A 17,947-nucleotide genomic window follows, 5' to 3' on the forward strand; every position below is an offset into this window, starting at 1 on the left:
TGTTTAAGTTACGAGCTAAGGTTCTTCATTTTGGGTCTAGTCAAATATCAAGTTGCTATAGGAAAATACTTACTTTGTCTTCAGAACCATTTAAGCTCGTTTTTTATTATTAAGAATTGAATTTTGGGCGTTGCTCTCACTAGGCAAATGTGGAAATTTTTTTTTGAGGTTTTAGGGGGTAGGGACAGTGGCATTTTTTTTTTGGGGGGGGGGGGGTGTTACCCCCTTCTAATTATTAGGGGAAAAATTATTATATACCCCATACCCCTTGACTATACGGATGAAGACCCCTCTTGCTCCCTCCCATCCCCATTAAAAATACTGGAGCTGCGCATTTGGGTTGGGGTCACTGAAATACCATTAAAGAGTGAATTACAAAAAGATTTTGAGAAATATTGATATTTTTTTTAAATTGGTTCTTGACCTCATTTGGGCATATGGACTCTTTAAAAAGGGCTTTGGGCACAACTTAGAAAAAAGTTCGTATTTATGTTGAAATAATTAAGGGATTCAACAATAGAAACTAAAAATCTTGATGCTACTGTAGGTCGTGATTGTACCAAAGATATCTCCCTTTCACCCTATCCCTATGTCTTTGACCTCAGTATTTCCTTTATATTCTCTTACGATGCTTGTTCCAACCAGCCGAATTCTTCTTTTAACCTTGTCTCGATATATTTTTAGTCACCTAGTGCATATCCTCGAGTTGGCTCACCGGATGCTGCTTCTACGCCGATGTCTGTCAAAGATAGTTTTCATATCCAAAGGTCACCAAGTAGAGGTCTCGGTGGATCTATGGACGTAATGCCAAGCTTGGAAAGGTCCCCCATGATGGTCAAACAACCAAGGGTAAAAGACGCATCCTTTATTTAATTTGATTTGAGGGAAATTCCATGTATATCGCCTGAATGCAAGTTGGGGCAGACATGCGAAATGTTATGGGGAAACGTGGCATTCTGAAGGGGTCTCCTGCTAACGTAATTACTTTTACAGGTCAGGGTTTCTTTTTTTAATACATTTTTGCTATTTTCTGAAAGTGGTCTACCCATCTTTCTTATACATGTCAAACAAAATAAGATTAATTTCTAACCTTAGATAGGTCAGAAAGTTAGAAACTACTTCCTAAACTTTATTTACAAGGCCTAAAAAAACTGTCTGCTAACACGATTGGGACAAAATAGGAAAAAAAAACTTTAGCTGCGTAATGATATCAAATTTATTGTCAAAACAAAACTTTGGCGATATCAAACACCAATTGTAAGCTTTTGGCTCATCTGAATCTCTTTTACTTTTCATGCTATAGCTATTGACCTTGACGTCGATCCAGCTATCTTTTTTTAGATGGGGAGGGGGGAGTTAAGTAGCATTTATCTAGTTTCCTATCAACTGTCATAGTTATATAATAGCATTTAGTAATCTCATAAAGAGGCTACATTTATTATTTTCTTAAATGTAGATATTGTTCAATTTGTTTTTATTGTAACTTTGAAATCGGATATTTTCTTTACATCTATATTTAGTTACTGGTTCAAATATTATTTTTTAGAGAGGGAGAGTAAGGAGGGTAAGTAGCTTCTATTTAGTTTCCTATATTTATCCCTCTTCATCCACTCCTTTAAATGTCTTTAAGGCTTACTAGAATAATCTGCCTACTCCTAACAAGGTCGATCTGTATCCGAATACGCTTAGACGTTTAATTCAAACTCAAATTCCAGTCAAGTTAGAATATAATCAATTGAACTGTTCGTGTTTTCTTGTTCTTGTATCATTAGGTATATTAATACTAGGAATGCTAATAGTACTACTACCACTAGTCGTAGCGGTATAAATAAGAGTAGTGGAACAATTTTTATTATCAAAACAATGATATATCATATTAATAGCACAGCAAAAGTATAGCTTGCGAGGCTGTGCTATTAGACAACAAACAATCCTGAGAAAAAAAACTGGAAAAGGAGAAAAAAAGAATAAGGGGATGAAACCGTGTACCAAAATAATCCACATAATCAATTATTCTACAAAAAACATAACATATTGAAGTCTCAAAGGAACAAAATAAATAAATAATAAAGTGTGAATAAACTCTTTTAATGTGTTTCAAAGTATATTTACCAAGCAATTGCAGTCGCAGCTCAGATTTAAATTTAATAATAGTATTAATAATTTTTTTATAACCCACATTTAAACAAAACAAGCAGAGTAAATTACACTAAAAATAAAGAAAAAGTAAATACTGTGACAAAGCGACATATTGACAACTTAACCGTTTATCTCAGGCAAAAACCCACGGATAATTTTATGGTTCGGGCCTAGGTAAACAAAGGCATGTCTTGTTAAATTAGCATTAAGCATCTCAAACGATTGATTAATGTCGATAGCACCATACGTCTCAATGACACATGTATTACGACGTGCGGTGGGAAGGTACAGCAAAATTTTGCAATATAAGCAGTACACATCTGGCGCAAATTCAATAACGAAAACATACCACTTATAAACAAGACAGAATGGTCACAATATGTGGAATATATTTTAGCTAAAGCTCTGCGTGAATATTTTCCACGGTTTGGTACAATTTTCGCATGTCCAGTATTCAACTTTTCTGTAACATCTCTATGAAGCTGGAGTCGCAAAAAAAGAGTGTAGAATAAATACCAATCCCTAATCACCATAAACTCACAACATTACGAATTACTGAAGAACCGCAACGCCAATTATGAGCGGATGATTTGGAATTAAAACCTAAACATTTGTATTTGTCGACATTTAAACACAGACCAACATTCCAAAACTTCATAGAAATACGTTGAACAGATAATACTAAAATAGACTTGAACCCGGCTTAAATTAGTAGGTCGTCCGCGTACGCAATGTAAGACACATCCAATAAATTTTAAAAATACGAAGGCCTGATTTCTGATAACACATTTTGAATGTAACCGTTATTTAGATATGGTGATAGCGCTCCACCGTGTCGTACTCCAAACTGAACTGGTATATTACCCTAGAACTCTGTACCAGATTTCAAACGAAGACACGAATTACTATACCAAAATTTGAGTACATATAATTAAGTACATAATTAAGTACATAATGGCTCACTCTAAACTGACAAAGAGTGTCAGTATTGACAAAGAATGACTGCTGAAACCTTTAAACAAATCCAAAGCGCAAGTATGTAACTCATAAAATTTAGACTGGAGATCATAAAGAATTGAAGCGAATAACTTATGCGCATGTTTGCACCCAATATGAGGCTGAAACCCAAATTGATTTGAGTTTTTCACAGTTCGTTCAATAATATATGGGAGCAGAACATATTCAAAATCTTACTAGTATTGCATGGAGTTGTGATAGGCCTAAAGGAACTGCAATCAAAAGGGTCTTTTCCAAGTTTAAATACAAAATACCGTCCTACAAAGGAAGGGATCAGGGACCATTGATAAACATAAACAGAACTAAAAAAGTAACTGAAGCTGAGTTACTAGTGTCCAACGATCACCACGTAAAGATGTGTGCTAATCTCATCAAGATCACTCAATTTAGACTTAAGTTATTTTAGACTATACTATTATTTGATACAAGAATAACATGACGCTGCAAAATTTTAGGTGGCCAATATTTAAAAACTAAGAACTGAAAATGGTGATGAACACTACTCAATTCTACTAAAAGTATTTCTGTAATGCCCAAGCCAAGACGAATCTGGGATAACATCACTGGTCCCAAATGAATCAAATTCAGATATATTAATGGCTCATTTTACTGCACTTTTAGGGAACTCTCCACCATTAAATCGGACCAAACGATCACTTAAACTCCGCTTTTATATTAGTTTTTAAATCAGACACTGGGGCTCACTAGGGCCGCCCACACTGAATCCAGATGCGAAGCCAAAGTTAAGCACGATTTTGACGGCTTTTTGACTGTGGTCTTCTTTCCAAATCGGGCTTTGAGTTTAACCAAGGCAAGGGGGAGAGCCACATTCTCACATTGCTTCATAAACTCAACTAAGCTTAGGTAATAAACATTCAGTTGAACTACGGCTTATGGGGAAAACATATTCATGAACAGCCGATTAAAAGGGATCTTGATGCTGTATAACAAAGCTGTTTGGGTAGAAATATATAAAGGTCAATTGACTTTCTTTCACTCACGTTTCACACCATTTTTTATTAGTAGCAACAGAAAGATTATTAGATGGATCAGCGGTTAATATCACACTGAGAGAGATGGGAAGGGGACCAAAATCATGTTCGTCTTCGTCAGAATGAACGACAGAACAGGGAGCATCGGTAGAACAAATAAAATGGTCAGTATTGGTCGCATCTCCGCTATTAAAATATGATTGTTATCAAGAGCTTTAGGTGCTATGCGGTAAGCAATTGGCAGCAAATCTAAAGCTAAGTAGGCACGAATAGAGGAGCTATGAATATCACAATGGAAGTCACCTATCACTGGCTACCGATATCCATGCTTTTCAATATTGCATAATAGAGATTTAAGGGATGAGGAGGCATTAGAAAACTTAGTAAGTGAAGCTAGACGTTTGTGATTGCAAGGAAGATGTACATTTATAAATACAAGGTGACCAATTTGTACTGCCGTAGCATTATCAGAGGAATGATAATGAGACTGGTGACAAATAAGTAGTTAATCGTTTGACAATACATGCCAGGCCTGTGAAGGTTCTGCCTTTTGTTTTAGTCTATGTCTTTTCCCTTGTGTTCCTTCTTCGTAGAAAATTAATAGAGATGGCAAGAAATAAGTATTTTTGCAGGAACAAAATCACATAATAATCATATTTTGATTTATTGAGCCATCGATATTAAACGAGCAGATTGAGATGTGCAGTTGAACATTCATTTCTGAACCACATGTTTTCCCCGGACATCAAGCAGAACACGGCATCTTAGGCTATACGGTAGGTGACTACCTACATTTTCGATCAACATTACAGGGAGAATTACTGGATGACGCATGAGGGCCAGCACAGCGGCTGCATTTTATTGGCCTATCACATTTGGCTTTCATGTGGTTGGGAGATCAACATTTATGGCAACAACGGGGGGGGGTGCAGAAAGTCAGAGACCGAAAAGAATTCGTAACCCACCTTGAGCCCAAGTCACAGGCTATTAATCAGGGCTACAGCATCAGTAAAGGTAATTTTCGCCACCAGGGTTTTTCCCAAACGTTTGGCGTCGATAAAACCTTGTCGTTCCTAAATGATTACTGCATCATAATTATCGGGCGTCATAATAATGCCACGGAATTTCTTTTCGTGTGTCGTAACATCACAGCTATTCAACACGATTGGAAGTTGAAACTGCATCGCTGAAATCCTTTGCAGTGGCTTGACTAATTTGAACAAATAGCTTATCACCGGAAGGCTTTATGAGGGTTTTATACGGAGCTATTCATCAGATTTGAATAGCTCCATGACTACGAATTTATTTAATACCATGAGTCTGTTTTTAAGGGTCGTCAAGCTCAGTAGACACTTGAAATTATAACGGTGGTGGTGCTTTCCATATGGGGACTGCCAGGGTTGCCACTGCCGTGTATTTACTCATGTTTACATGGATTTTAGACCCCTACCATGAATATTGTGAATGTCATGGATGGCCATTGATTTACTCTTAAAAAGTATGGATTTCTCGCGAGATCATGGATTTTACCTAGGAATCACGGGTTTTATTTACTCTTTTTATGCGGGATAAAAATTGGTGTCACTCTGAAACAGCAAAACTATTCTTGTGTGGTCTAAAATGGGTTCAAATGACTCAAAAGTAGCTTCACCAACGTACTGAAGAAGTGCTGGGAACTCAAAAGTTTCAGCATGTTGTTTCTTTCTACCTAAAAACTTTAAAATAAAAACAAGAAACTTGCCTTTTCCACTTTTCCTCTCTTTAAGGTAGATTAGAAATACTCTGTACTGGAAAGCTATAGTGGTTCACGATTCTCCTCTGGATTCCTTGAAGAAGGGACACTTAGAAATTAGAAAAACACTTTAAGAAATTAAGGAAAAGCTTTCAGCATACATTTACCCCCAAGTGCCTCCTCGCAAATCCGTTACACAAATCCGTTACTTCATTTGATTCATTGGCTGCAGTATACTTTAATTTTCAAGAACTGAATATGTTGCCAAAGACTATACGTTGCAAAAGACTGTAAAGGTTTAGAATAGCGGCTCTACAGGGCGAGTCATGCTGGAACAAAAAGAGGGAAACTTTTAGATGGGTAATTTTGTGTTCATTTCATTGGCGGATCCAGGTAGATGACGTGGAGGAAATCCCCTGCCCTAATATAGTGGCGGATATGGGGTTGGGACCGCTTGCTCTGGTTGGGGTTGGGATGATTTTTTATTTAATTGGTTTTCAATAGTTGAATTATTAAACAAGTTTTTAATTGTTTATTGTTTCTTTTTGCAAACAAGTTTGAAACAAATTTTCAGTTACTTTGTGTGGTCTCTGTTAGATTTTACTGACGACGCATACCGCCTAAAAGTTTTTAATTGAATGTAGATTTATCAGACCACAAAAGCCAACTGGGAGGTGAAAATCTTCATTTCGTAACAACAAGGATGGGAAATATAAAATCCTGTCTTCTATAGGCTGTCGAAATGATATTTCAGGATTGTACTGTCACAACGGTGCTGAAAAACTTAATATTTAAACTTATTTTTACTGTCAAAAATTTGTTTTTTAGTCTTACTGTGGCACAAAAGCGAAGAAATTGATATCATTACTTGTTTGGGCTGTCATAAAATTTGGGTTTCCTTTTTGCGAAGCTGGGTGGTTTTTACAAAGCATTATTTTTTAGGGAATTTGTATAATAGAAAGTGAATGTATAATAAGTGCAAACATATTATTGACTTTCGTTTTGGACTTCGATGAGCAAATGGTGGCCACTTTACTTCCTATTTTCATCTAATTTAAGATCTGCATTTATTACTTGTCACCTCCTCTGTTCATCCTATAACATTAAAATAAAGGCCAAATTCTTTTGAAATATCTAAACTTTAATAAAGGATCGTGTAAGTACACGCTTGAAAATGCACTTATGAGCCGAAATACTCCTTCAAAGGTCGGAGTAATCATTTAAGAAAAATAGATTTTCGAAAAAAGATTTTATAAAAGCTGAATAATTTTTTCTTTCTAATCATTATAGATGGGTCTGTGAACTCTCAGTTTGAATCAGTGGAATGGCATAGATTTCTTTTTAAAGTATTTACTAATGAAATGTTGAAATAAAGGGAAATTCACACCACTAGAGTAAACCACACATACGGAATGAAACTGCAGTATTACTTTAGAATTTCTCACCTTCTCAATACCAACCAGTCACAAAATATATTATGTTTTTTTATAGGATTTACATGTATTTGTTCATAAAATTGTATAATCTGATATATATATATATATATATATATATCTATATATATAAAAATAAGTTGTCTGTCTGTGGATGTGTGGATGGATGTGTGGATGGATGTGTCAGGTGACGTCACCTGAAAAAACTGGATTAGGTGACGTCAAAACTGAAAAAACTAAAAAAAGGCAAAAACTACAAAAAAAACTAAAAACTAATAAAAAAAATAAAAAAGCTAAAAAACTAAAAAAACTATAAAGGTAAAAACCAATAAAAAACTAAAAAAAAAACTGAAAAAACTAAAAAAGGCAAAAACTACAAAAAAAAACTAAAAACTAATAAAAAAAGTAAAAAAGCTAAAAAACTAAAAAAACTAAAAAAACTAAAAAAAGGTAAAAAACTAAAAAAAATAAAAAATAAAAAAAAACTAAAAAAAAGGAAAAAACTGAAAAATAAGCTAAAATAAAGGTAAAAACCAATAAAAAACTAAAAAAAAAAAGGAAAAAACTAATAAATGACGACACTCAAAGAGAAAGCGACCAGGACAAAAAACTAAAAAAAAAGGCAAAAACTACAAAAAAACTAAAAACTAATAAAAAAAATAAAAAAGCTAAAAAACTAAAAAAACTAAAAAAAGGTAAAAAACTAAAAAAACTAAAAACTAAAAAAAAACTAAAAAAGGTAAAAACTAAAAGAACTAAAAAAGAAAAAAATAAATGACGACACTCAAAGAGAAAGCGACCAGGACAAAAGGAATGTTCGATTAGCAATCAACAAAGCACCGGGACACAGGGAGTATAAATGACGACCAGGACACAAGTAAAAAAAAAAATTAACAAAACTAAAAAGAAGGTAAAAACTACAAAAAAACTAAAAAGAAAAAAAAACTAAAAACTAATAAAAAAACTAAAAAATCTAAAAATCTAAATAAACTAAAAAAGAAAAAAAAAGGAAAAAAATAAAGGAGAAAAACAAAACTAAAAAACGAATGTATATACAGACCGGTACACCGGGATACAAATGACGACCGGGACACAGGGAATATAAATAACGACCGGGACACAGGGACACAACTACAACGGGGACACCGGGGGAAACAGGGGGATATAAATGACGACCGGGACAAAAAAACTAAAAAGAAATAAAAACTAAAAACTAATAAAAAAAACTAAAAAATCTAAAAATCTAAATAAGCTAAAAAAGAAAAAACAACTACAATGGGGACGCCGGGGGGCACAGGGGGATATAAATGACGACCGGGACACCGGGACACAAGGAATATAAATGACGCCCGGGACACTCAAAGAGAAATCACAGACTGGAACACCGGGACACAAATGACGACCTGAAAATCTATTTATATGCACAGACAATGGGACAGCAAAGAATGTTGTATATTCGCAAGTTTTACGTAGTTAAAAACATATATATATATATATATATATATATATATATATATATATATATATATATATCTATATTCACAGGTGGGACATAGGGACACAACTACAATGGCGCGTAACTAATATGGCGCGTAACGACTTACGCGCGCGGGGGGGCTTGGGGGGGGCGCGAAGCGCCCCCACCAACTAGGTGTTGGGGTGGCGCGAAGCGCCACCCCAACAGCTAGTATATATATATATATATATATATATATATATGTATATATATATATATATATATATATATATATATATATATATATATATATATATGTATATATATATATATATATATATATATATATATATATATATATATATATATATATATATATATATATATATATATATATATATATATATATATATATATATATATATATATATATATACCACTGTGCTATGCACTATTTACGAGAATAATACTGCTGCGGTTAAGGTTGGAAATTAAGTTAGCAGCTGGTTTTGTATTAAATCAGGAGTTAAACAGGGCTGTGTTCTATCCCCCTTTATATGGATCATTTTGATGAAATTTGTCTTAAGGAGCACAGGAAAGGGAATGGGAAACTGCAGAATCAAACGTGGAGGAAAAATTCCCCTGGACATAGATTATGCTGATGATTTGACCTTTCTAGATGAAACTATGAGCAAAATGAATGAATTTTTAGAGGTTTTGTGAGTTCAGGGTGCTAGAATTGGTTTGAAAATTAACGTTAAGATATGAAAAGGTGACGTTGGCTTACGATGAAACTGCAGCTTCATTGTTAAAAGTAGAGTAACCAAGGCACAGGGTGTTATTTTCACAGTTAAAAAAAGTTTGGAGAATTGGAAGATAAGTCTGCAAACCAAGATTAGAATATTTGGAGGGTACATTGATGACAGTTGTCAAAAATGGCTCTGAATCATGGGGGTTCCGAAAAGCGGATGAAGATTTACTGGATCTTTTCCAGGCAAATTGCCTACGGATTGTTCTGGGAACCCGGCTGAATGGCCGTATCTCAAATAGTAGGCTGTGTAAAAATGTTGTTCAATCTCGTTTGATACGGCTATAATGAAAGAAATGTTGAGATGGCTAGGGCATGTTCTGTGGATGATGGATGACAGATTGTCGAAGATTGTACTTTTCGGCCAATCGTCTAGGGCTAAATAGAAAGCAGGTTATCCTCGTCTGGGGTGGGAGGATATCATAAAGAAAGATTTAAAGGAAATGGGAACTTCCTGGGAGGGTGTAAAGAGGGAGGCTTTGGGTAGATTGGGATTGAGGAGGAGCGTGAGTAGCTGTGTCGGCCTCAGGCGGCTTGGTTATTCGGTGAATTGTTAGTAGTAGTAGTAGTAGTAGTATACCACTGAAGATCTTTATACTTATTTTGATACATGCCATCAAATCATATTCCCACGATTAGTTGCCTATAAATTAAAATTTTTACAGGACAATTCTCTTAATTCATGCTAGATCTGAGCTTAATTTCGAAATTTTATTTTTGTGTTCAACAGATTGAGATTTAATCGTTTGAATCGAATATCTCAAGATAAAAAAAAAAAAAAAAAAATAAAAAAAAAAATAAAAAAAAAAAAAATTTAGAAATCTATAACAGCTTCTAACCCTGAGAATTTGAAGTCGCCAATCTATACCTATCAAATACAAAAATAACAAATACTAAATTATTTTTGATTTTTAAGGAGTATTTTGACTCGTGTACTTAGTTTGAAGCACATATCTACATACAGTTTTATTAGAGTTCATATTTTTCTGACGATTTCGGTCTTAGTTCGAATATTTAAAAATCGACAGAAGAGGAAATACTAACGAAGAGCTCTAAACTGACAGGATTTTAGACCGACAGGACCAGCTTTTATATATGTTCACCGAAATATTGAGGCTGATATCGACCGTGTAATAAATAGATATAGCAGGAGTAGATAGAGAAAAATAGTTTTTTTCTTATAAAATTCTGAATTCTGTAATTTAAGAAAATATATCGAAGTTTAACAATTGAAAAGATACGCTACGTTGTTATGAAAAGCGAAATTTTGAGTATTAAATTTTTGAGATTTTGGCAAAATTAACGCTGTTCATTAAAAAACTATTTTTAAAAAGAAATAGGGATTAGTTAATGTTTTATTGCATATGCTTAAAACCCTCGTTTTAAATGCCTTCTATGTTTTTCTGTCTCTTTGTTCTTTCTTCTTGTTACAACCTTAAAAGAGGTGTAAACCGCTTTCTTGTATGAATATAAAAGTTGTATCTTAGGCCTCATTTCCCTGTGTATATTAGGCCTCATTTCCCTGTGTATATTAGGCCTCATCTTCATTACTATCATAATTACTAAGTGATGCCACAAAGTTAGGTGACGTCCTAAATGTTTTGATCTATACAAATAGTCACAAGGAATAAACCTCAAAAGATGGTTTAAGACAAATTCTTTTCTGACAATACAAACCTTAACTTACTCGCTATAGTAGTCAGAAGTGCCAAGGCGAAAAATTATGCAGCAGCTCTTTATTTTATTTTATTTTATTTTTTATGGTGGGGCGGTTTTTATAATTAACTATATTTTGTATCAGTATTTTTATATCATTTTAATTTCAACAGATTTATTAGAATTTCAACTCTCACCAGATTTTAGATTAAATTTAAGACCATTTTCACCAACCTACGACGCTTAATTGTCGAGGTTACCTTAAGATTACCGGTGTTTCTTTGTTGGCAAGTTTATCGAAGCAACCTATTATGTGCCCTCGCTAAATAAAATCCTTGATCCGCCCCTGGTTCATTTCTATAGTTCGGCTTGCGTTTTTTACAAATCATCTGCATCCGTCCCTCCAATGTTCTCATTTAACCATGGGCTATGTAAAAAAGATAACATGACAATTGGTAAAAACCGATTCAAAAACAAATAAAATGGGGAAAAAGGGAAATACTGTCCATTGATACGTGCTGTATATTACAAAGTAAGAATTCCATCATTTTTTGGTTAGTTTCCATATAGTCTATGGCTGTGTGAAACCATTAAAAAGGGCTAAGGATAAATTGTCATAAACTATAACGAAATTATAAAAATGAGCCTTTAGTAATCTAAAAATGTCTTTCTTTTGGCTCTAGCATATTTATCTCTAAAAAGCAACTATTCTAAACATATACCATTTATTTTTTCAAATGTGACAATTTTAGATTGAATGACAAAACTTAAACTCTGGGGTTGAAAAATCTTATTTTGAAGGAACTGCTGATCTTGACAACACCAACCTGATATTTAACCGGTATAAACCGGTTTTCATTCGGACAACGCAAGCGTGAAGCTTTGCAAGCAAGCAGTTCTGGCTTCGCCTCTAAAAAAGATATTCCATAGTTTGCAGTCTTCGGATGGATTAGCAAAATCGTTCCGTTTGCCCAATTCTGTTGCATACAGCCTCAAAAGAAAAAGAGAATTTGTTTAGAGCCAGAAATTCGTCAAAGTTGCCGAACACTCTCCGTTTAAGACACGCTGCTCAGCAATGGAGTAAGTAGCCTAGAGGCTGCTGGAACCAGTGGGATGGCCAGAAAATTTATTTCCAGTGTATGCCAGCTTGCAATATTGTTACTGCAACGAGTATCCATGGACTTTGAGTTTTTAAACTTTGACTGCGTTACTTGTTTTGGGGTTAGATATTAATGTTAGCATCCCTAGAATTCGAAAACAAAAGCCTTAGAGTTCACTTGATTCTTACGAAACTGTGCAAAACTGTATAGGAAATTTTTTTATGCAGATTTTTGTCAAAGAGGAAGTCGTGAACAAAAATACCCCCTTGTAATTAATGTATGGCCTGTCACCAATTTCATATCATATAAAAAGGCCTACTTTGGACTAAAGTTCCAGGTGCTCTGTAATGAAAGTAGTTAGGAAACTGATTTCGGTCGGAAGCTAGTCTCCGGCAAACATTAGCGTGTCATGTTTTATCAGAGATTGTGCGTAGAAATCATCAGAAGGGTTGATTCTGGTGTCAAGCTTTTGATTTGGCTGGAGTACGTTATTTCTAAGGTATTGCTGAATGAAAATATTCAGAACTGGGTAGAAATTTGAGTTATCCGCAATTCGCTTGGCGATTGATCAGATAAGAACTAGGGGCGTTTTGGTGCATGCTTGGCAAGTACCCTGACGTTGATGACAACCCCGTGGTCAGTGCGCTTACAAGCTTCATGCAGATTCTTTTGTCTCTACCACATCCCTCTGCAGCAGCAGAAAAACCATTTTTGCTTTTAAGGTTGAATAAATTACCCCTGAGTAAAAATTTGGATCCAGACACGATATTGGCCCTCATTAGAGTGAATCACTGTATCCCTGCCCTCGCGAGTTCAGTGACCCTAATTGACTGATTAAGCGTGTCCGGTGCCAGAAGTGAGCATCAGGGGGCAGCAAAAAAATCTTCTTTTTTTATCTATGGTGAATTTTTATTTTTGGTTTTGTTTTAAGTCTTATGTCTTTCAATGTTAAGGCTAGTCTGTGCTGCTGTTATTTTGTTTATTGTTATTTGTAGTGCATATAAAATAATTGTTGATGTCCCTTGAAATCTGATTGCTTACGTTTTTGCTTTCGTGGTTTAGATTTTCATTTTGTTATTTTTAACGACTATGGAGAATTCGTTTTTACTAGTTTACCTCAGGAATTGCGAGTGGATTTCGCATTCTGATCTAGCGAAAAAGAGCTTAACAGCAAAACCTGAAGTTAAACTGAACTCCGAACTGAGTTTATCGTTCAGCAAAATCGGGTGACTAGTGAAAAAGGAAACGCCCGGTTTACAAGGGAAAAAGAAGTTAAACTTAAGCTCTCGAGTGTGAAAAAAAGTCTTAGGCTGTGAGAAGCGCCTCAGTCAGTCGGACGCAACTAGAAAGAGCAGACGTATTTTTATGGTCAAGTGGCTACTCTTGGTGACACAGATGCGGTGCTGAAATAATGAGTGCGTTTCAGGTTTAAAAATTTTAGGTTTCAGGTTTCATGTTTACTGGTCGAATCTGAGTTCGCAACGGAGACAACACTAGATGCGTTGAAAAATTCCATGGGTCTGGCATTTCACACCAAGTTTGTGATAAGCAACAGCAGGAACGATAGGTGCCTGACTAGATGAAATAATTACGTACGTCAGCAAAAATATCCATACTTCTGAAATAAAGTTGTCATGTTTCAAAAGTCATGTTTCCTGGTCGAATCTGAGTTCACAACAACGACAACACCATAAGCATTGAAAAATTCCATGGACCTGCTATCTCAAAGGACAAAGAATCTTTCATCATTAGGGAGGCGAAAAAAGACGTCGTTGTGGTTTTAAGATGTGTTTTTACCTAACGAGGATTCATTCACCTAGAGGTAGCACCGCCAGTGACGCGAAGGGTTACTAGTGGCACATTTGGTTCCCTTTGACAATACGCTTGCCCTGGATTCTTTTTTCTTCAGCTGGTGGCAACGCTTGGACTATCATAGAGAAATGGAAGTGACAAAAAATTTAACTCATAAGCTGTTGTGTTTTCTTTGGTGAAGCTAAGGGTACAATCCAGAACACAAATTTCGGAAGCAAGTTTGTGATAAGCAACAGGCGCTTCATTAGATGAAATAATTACCTACGTCAGCAACCTCATTTCTATACTTCTAAAATGAGGTTATCATGTTTCCTGGTCGAATCTGAGTTCGCAACAACGACGATACCAGAAGCATTTAAAAATTCTATGGACCTACTATCTCAAAGGACAAAGAATGTTTCATCATTAAGGAGGGAAAAAAAGACGTCGTTGTGGTTTTAAGATGTGTTTTTACCTAACGAGGATCCATTCACCGAGATATAGCACCGTCAGCGACACGAAGCATTACTAATGGCACATTTGTTTCCCTTTGACAATATGCTTTGGCTGTTGGCAATTTTTCTTTGGCTGTTGGCAACGCTGGGACTATCATAGGGAATGGGAATTGACGAAAAATTTTACTCATAAGCTATTACCTTTTCTTTGGTAAAGGTAACGGTACAATCCAGAACACAAATTTCGGAAGCAAGTTTGTGATAAGCAACAGCAGGAACGACAGGCACCTCACTAGATAAAATAATTACGTACATCAGCAACCTCATTTCCACACTTCTGAAGCAAATCAATTATGTCTTTCAGATGCCAAAAGGAGGCATGCCCACCTTCTCTTCTTAGTGCTGTTACGTTCATAGGGTATTTCTGCCCATAAATCAACTTTAGTATCTTTGAGAATATTCTTAAGAAAAAACTCCACTGCATGTCTAGTGATAACTTCATAATGATTATCCGACCCAACGTTTGATTGGATAAAATTAAGCATAGCTGACTATGCAAACATTATCATATTCGCTTAGCCCAGCTCAAAAATAGTCTAGGTCCAAAACAAAGTCACAACCAATCCATAGTCAAGGTAAAACAAATTCCATCAAGATTTTATATTCACTAATTAAAGCCATCGTTAAAGTCTGTATATATCTGCACTCTCAATCTTCTATATAAATAAAAATGTACTGTCCGTGTGTCTGTCACTAAGTATGACTTCAATATATAAAAAAACTAAAAAAAACTTAAAAGAATTAAAAACTATTTTCTATTAAAAAAACTGAAAAAAAACTTAAAGAAAACTAAAAAATGAAAAAATAAAAATAATAAAAAAAAATAAATAAAAAACAAAAAAGAAAAAAACTAAAAATAAGGAAAAACTAAAAAAAAACTAAAAAAAAGGACAAAAAGACAAAAACTAAAGAAAAAGAAAAAACTAAAAAAATAAAAAAAGACTAAAAGAAAAAAGAAAAAAAGGATTAAATTAAAAAAGGTAAAAAGAAAAAAAAGAAAAAAAGAAGAAACTAAAAATAAACTAAAAATAGAAGAAAATAAAAAAAAACTAGAAAAGAAAAAAATAAAAAATAAAAAAAGGAAAAACTAAAAAAAAACTAAAAAGAAAAAAACTAAAAACCTAGACTAGGTAAAAAACTAAAAAAAGAAAAACTTAAAAAGAAAAAAAAGAAAAAACCAAAAAAAAACTAAAACAGAAGAAAAAGAAAAAACTAAAAAATAACTATATATGACGTCATATTCAATATGACGTCAAAAAAACTAAAAAAGGAAAAAACTAAAAAAGTTAAAATCTGTAAATGACGTCATGATCGCAACGCGAAACCAGGCTTGCGGCTGATGAAGATATTAAAAAAAGAAGGCGTTTCATTGTATTACAAAAGCAATGCGTGTATAATTATCCTACAATGTCACCAAAAAGGGAACACCAGGAGGAAACACCAGAGCAACGCAAAACCAGGCCTGCGGCTCAAAGAGAAAGGGCCAGATTAGGAATGTCCGATTTACGTCATCAATTCCATCCAAAAATGACATAGCGTTAACCCTTGCGTCGTCCGGAATAGCCGCAACGTTGCTGCTTGGTGAAAGAACTGCTCATTTTGCTTTGAAATTGCCTCTGAATATGCATTCTACAGAAACTCCCACGTGCAACATTTCCAAATCATCTGGGATGTGTGAAGTATTGCAGCAATGCAAACTTATTGTTTGGGACGAGTGCACAATGGCACATAAAAAATTGCTCAAGGCTCTTGACCAATCATTGCAAGATTTGCGAGGAAATTCAAAATCCTTTGGCAGCACATTAATAGTGCTTGCAGGAGATTTCAGGGAAACATTACCTGTTATTCCTAGATCGACACCTGCAGACGAAATGAATACTTGCCTTAAAAATTCTAATTTATGGGTACACGTAAAGACATTAAAATTAACTATAAATATGCTTGTTCGATTGCAAAAGATCGCTCTGCTGAAACATTCTCAGATCAATTGCTGGCAATTGGAAGCGGAAAGTTCCCAGTTGACTCAGTTTCAGGACGTATACAACTGCCTCCCGAATTCTGTAATTTAGTGACGTCAAAAAATGATTTGGTTTAAAAGGTATTTCGAATTCTTCTAACAAATTATAAAAATCATAAATGGCTAAGTGAACGAGCGATTCTGGCAGCCAAGAACATAGACGTCCACGAAATCAACAATTTTATTCTGACTAAGATTCGAGACCAGGCAGTCATTTACAAGTCAGTCGACACAGTTCTGGAATCAAATGAAGCGGTCAACTATCCATCATGATTTTTAAATTCCCTGGATCTCCAGGGGATTTCTAGGCGTACCAATAATACTGTTGCGAAAGACTAACCCACCAAAGCTGTGCAATGGCACGCGACTTGCCGTAAAAAAAAAAAAACAACAAACAATGTAAACATAATAGAGGCAACAATCTTGACAGGGCCTTCTGAGGGTGAGGCTGTTCTTATTCCTTGCATTCCCATGATTCGACTGGATCTGTCTTTTCAATTTAAAGGATTGCAATTCCCAATTCGATTACCATTTGCAATCACCATCAGCAAAGCTGTATAGAAAAGGCAAGTATTAAAAAAATGACAATCATTAGGGCAAAAAGGGCAATCATTAGAAAAATGCTGTATAGATCTTAATACGGATTGTGTTTCCCATGGACAATTATATGTTGCATGTTCTTGAGTCGGTAAACCGGAGGATCTATTTATATGCATAGACAATGGGACAGCGAAGAATATTGTATATCCACAAGTTTTACGCAGTTAAAAATTAACGCCGTGTATACGTGTTGCCCAGCTACGCAGGTCAAATGCCAATGTGTATGCAAAAAATGCATCGTTATTAGTTCAACATACCCCACAACTTACCCTGAAAGTTTGAACCTAGTACTTTAAGCCGTTTTCGAAATACTTCTGATACGGCCTTTTGACAGCCTCCGTACGCCATACCCCTCAACATTTCCTGAAGATTTCTCTTTTATACCTTCAGCCCTAGTAGTGGTATTAGTAGTAGTAGTCGAAGCAGTAGTAGTAGTAAGCATATAGCATCTTCTTATCAAAATCCTCCTTAACCCCCTAACATACACTACGTCAACTTAATTTACTTCATTCTTTTTAATCACATATATATATATATATATATATATATATATATATATATATATATATATATATATATATATATATATATATATATATATATATATATATATATATATATATATATATATATATATATATATATATATATATATATATATATATATATATCTGGTTTTTAACTTTTAAAA

General features: G+C 34.6%; 1 protein-coding gene across 1 annotated transcript in view; it reads left to right on the top strand.

The window, feature by feature from the left end:
* LOC136034463 (liprin-beta-1-like) overlaps positions 1-17,947 on the top strand; it is a 164,053-nt gene that overhangs the window by 56,712 nt on the left and 89,394 nt on the right. The window contains exon 7 of the mRNA XM_065715654.1: positions 685-849. Within this exon, the coding sequence (XP_065571726.1) occupies positions 685-849 (165 nt within the window). The remainder of the gene's footprint in view (positions 1-684; positions 850-17,947) is intronic.

The sequence above is a fragment of the Artemia franciscana genome, chromosome 2 (genome assembly GCF_032884065.1).
Source record: "Artemia franciscana chromosome 2, ASM3288406v1, whole genome shotgun sequence".
Taxonomy (NCBI): domain Eukaryota; kingdom Metazoa; phylum Arthropoda; class Branchiopoda; order Anostraca; family Artemiidae; genus Artemia; species Artemia franciscana.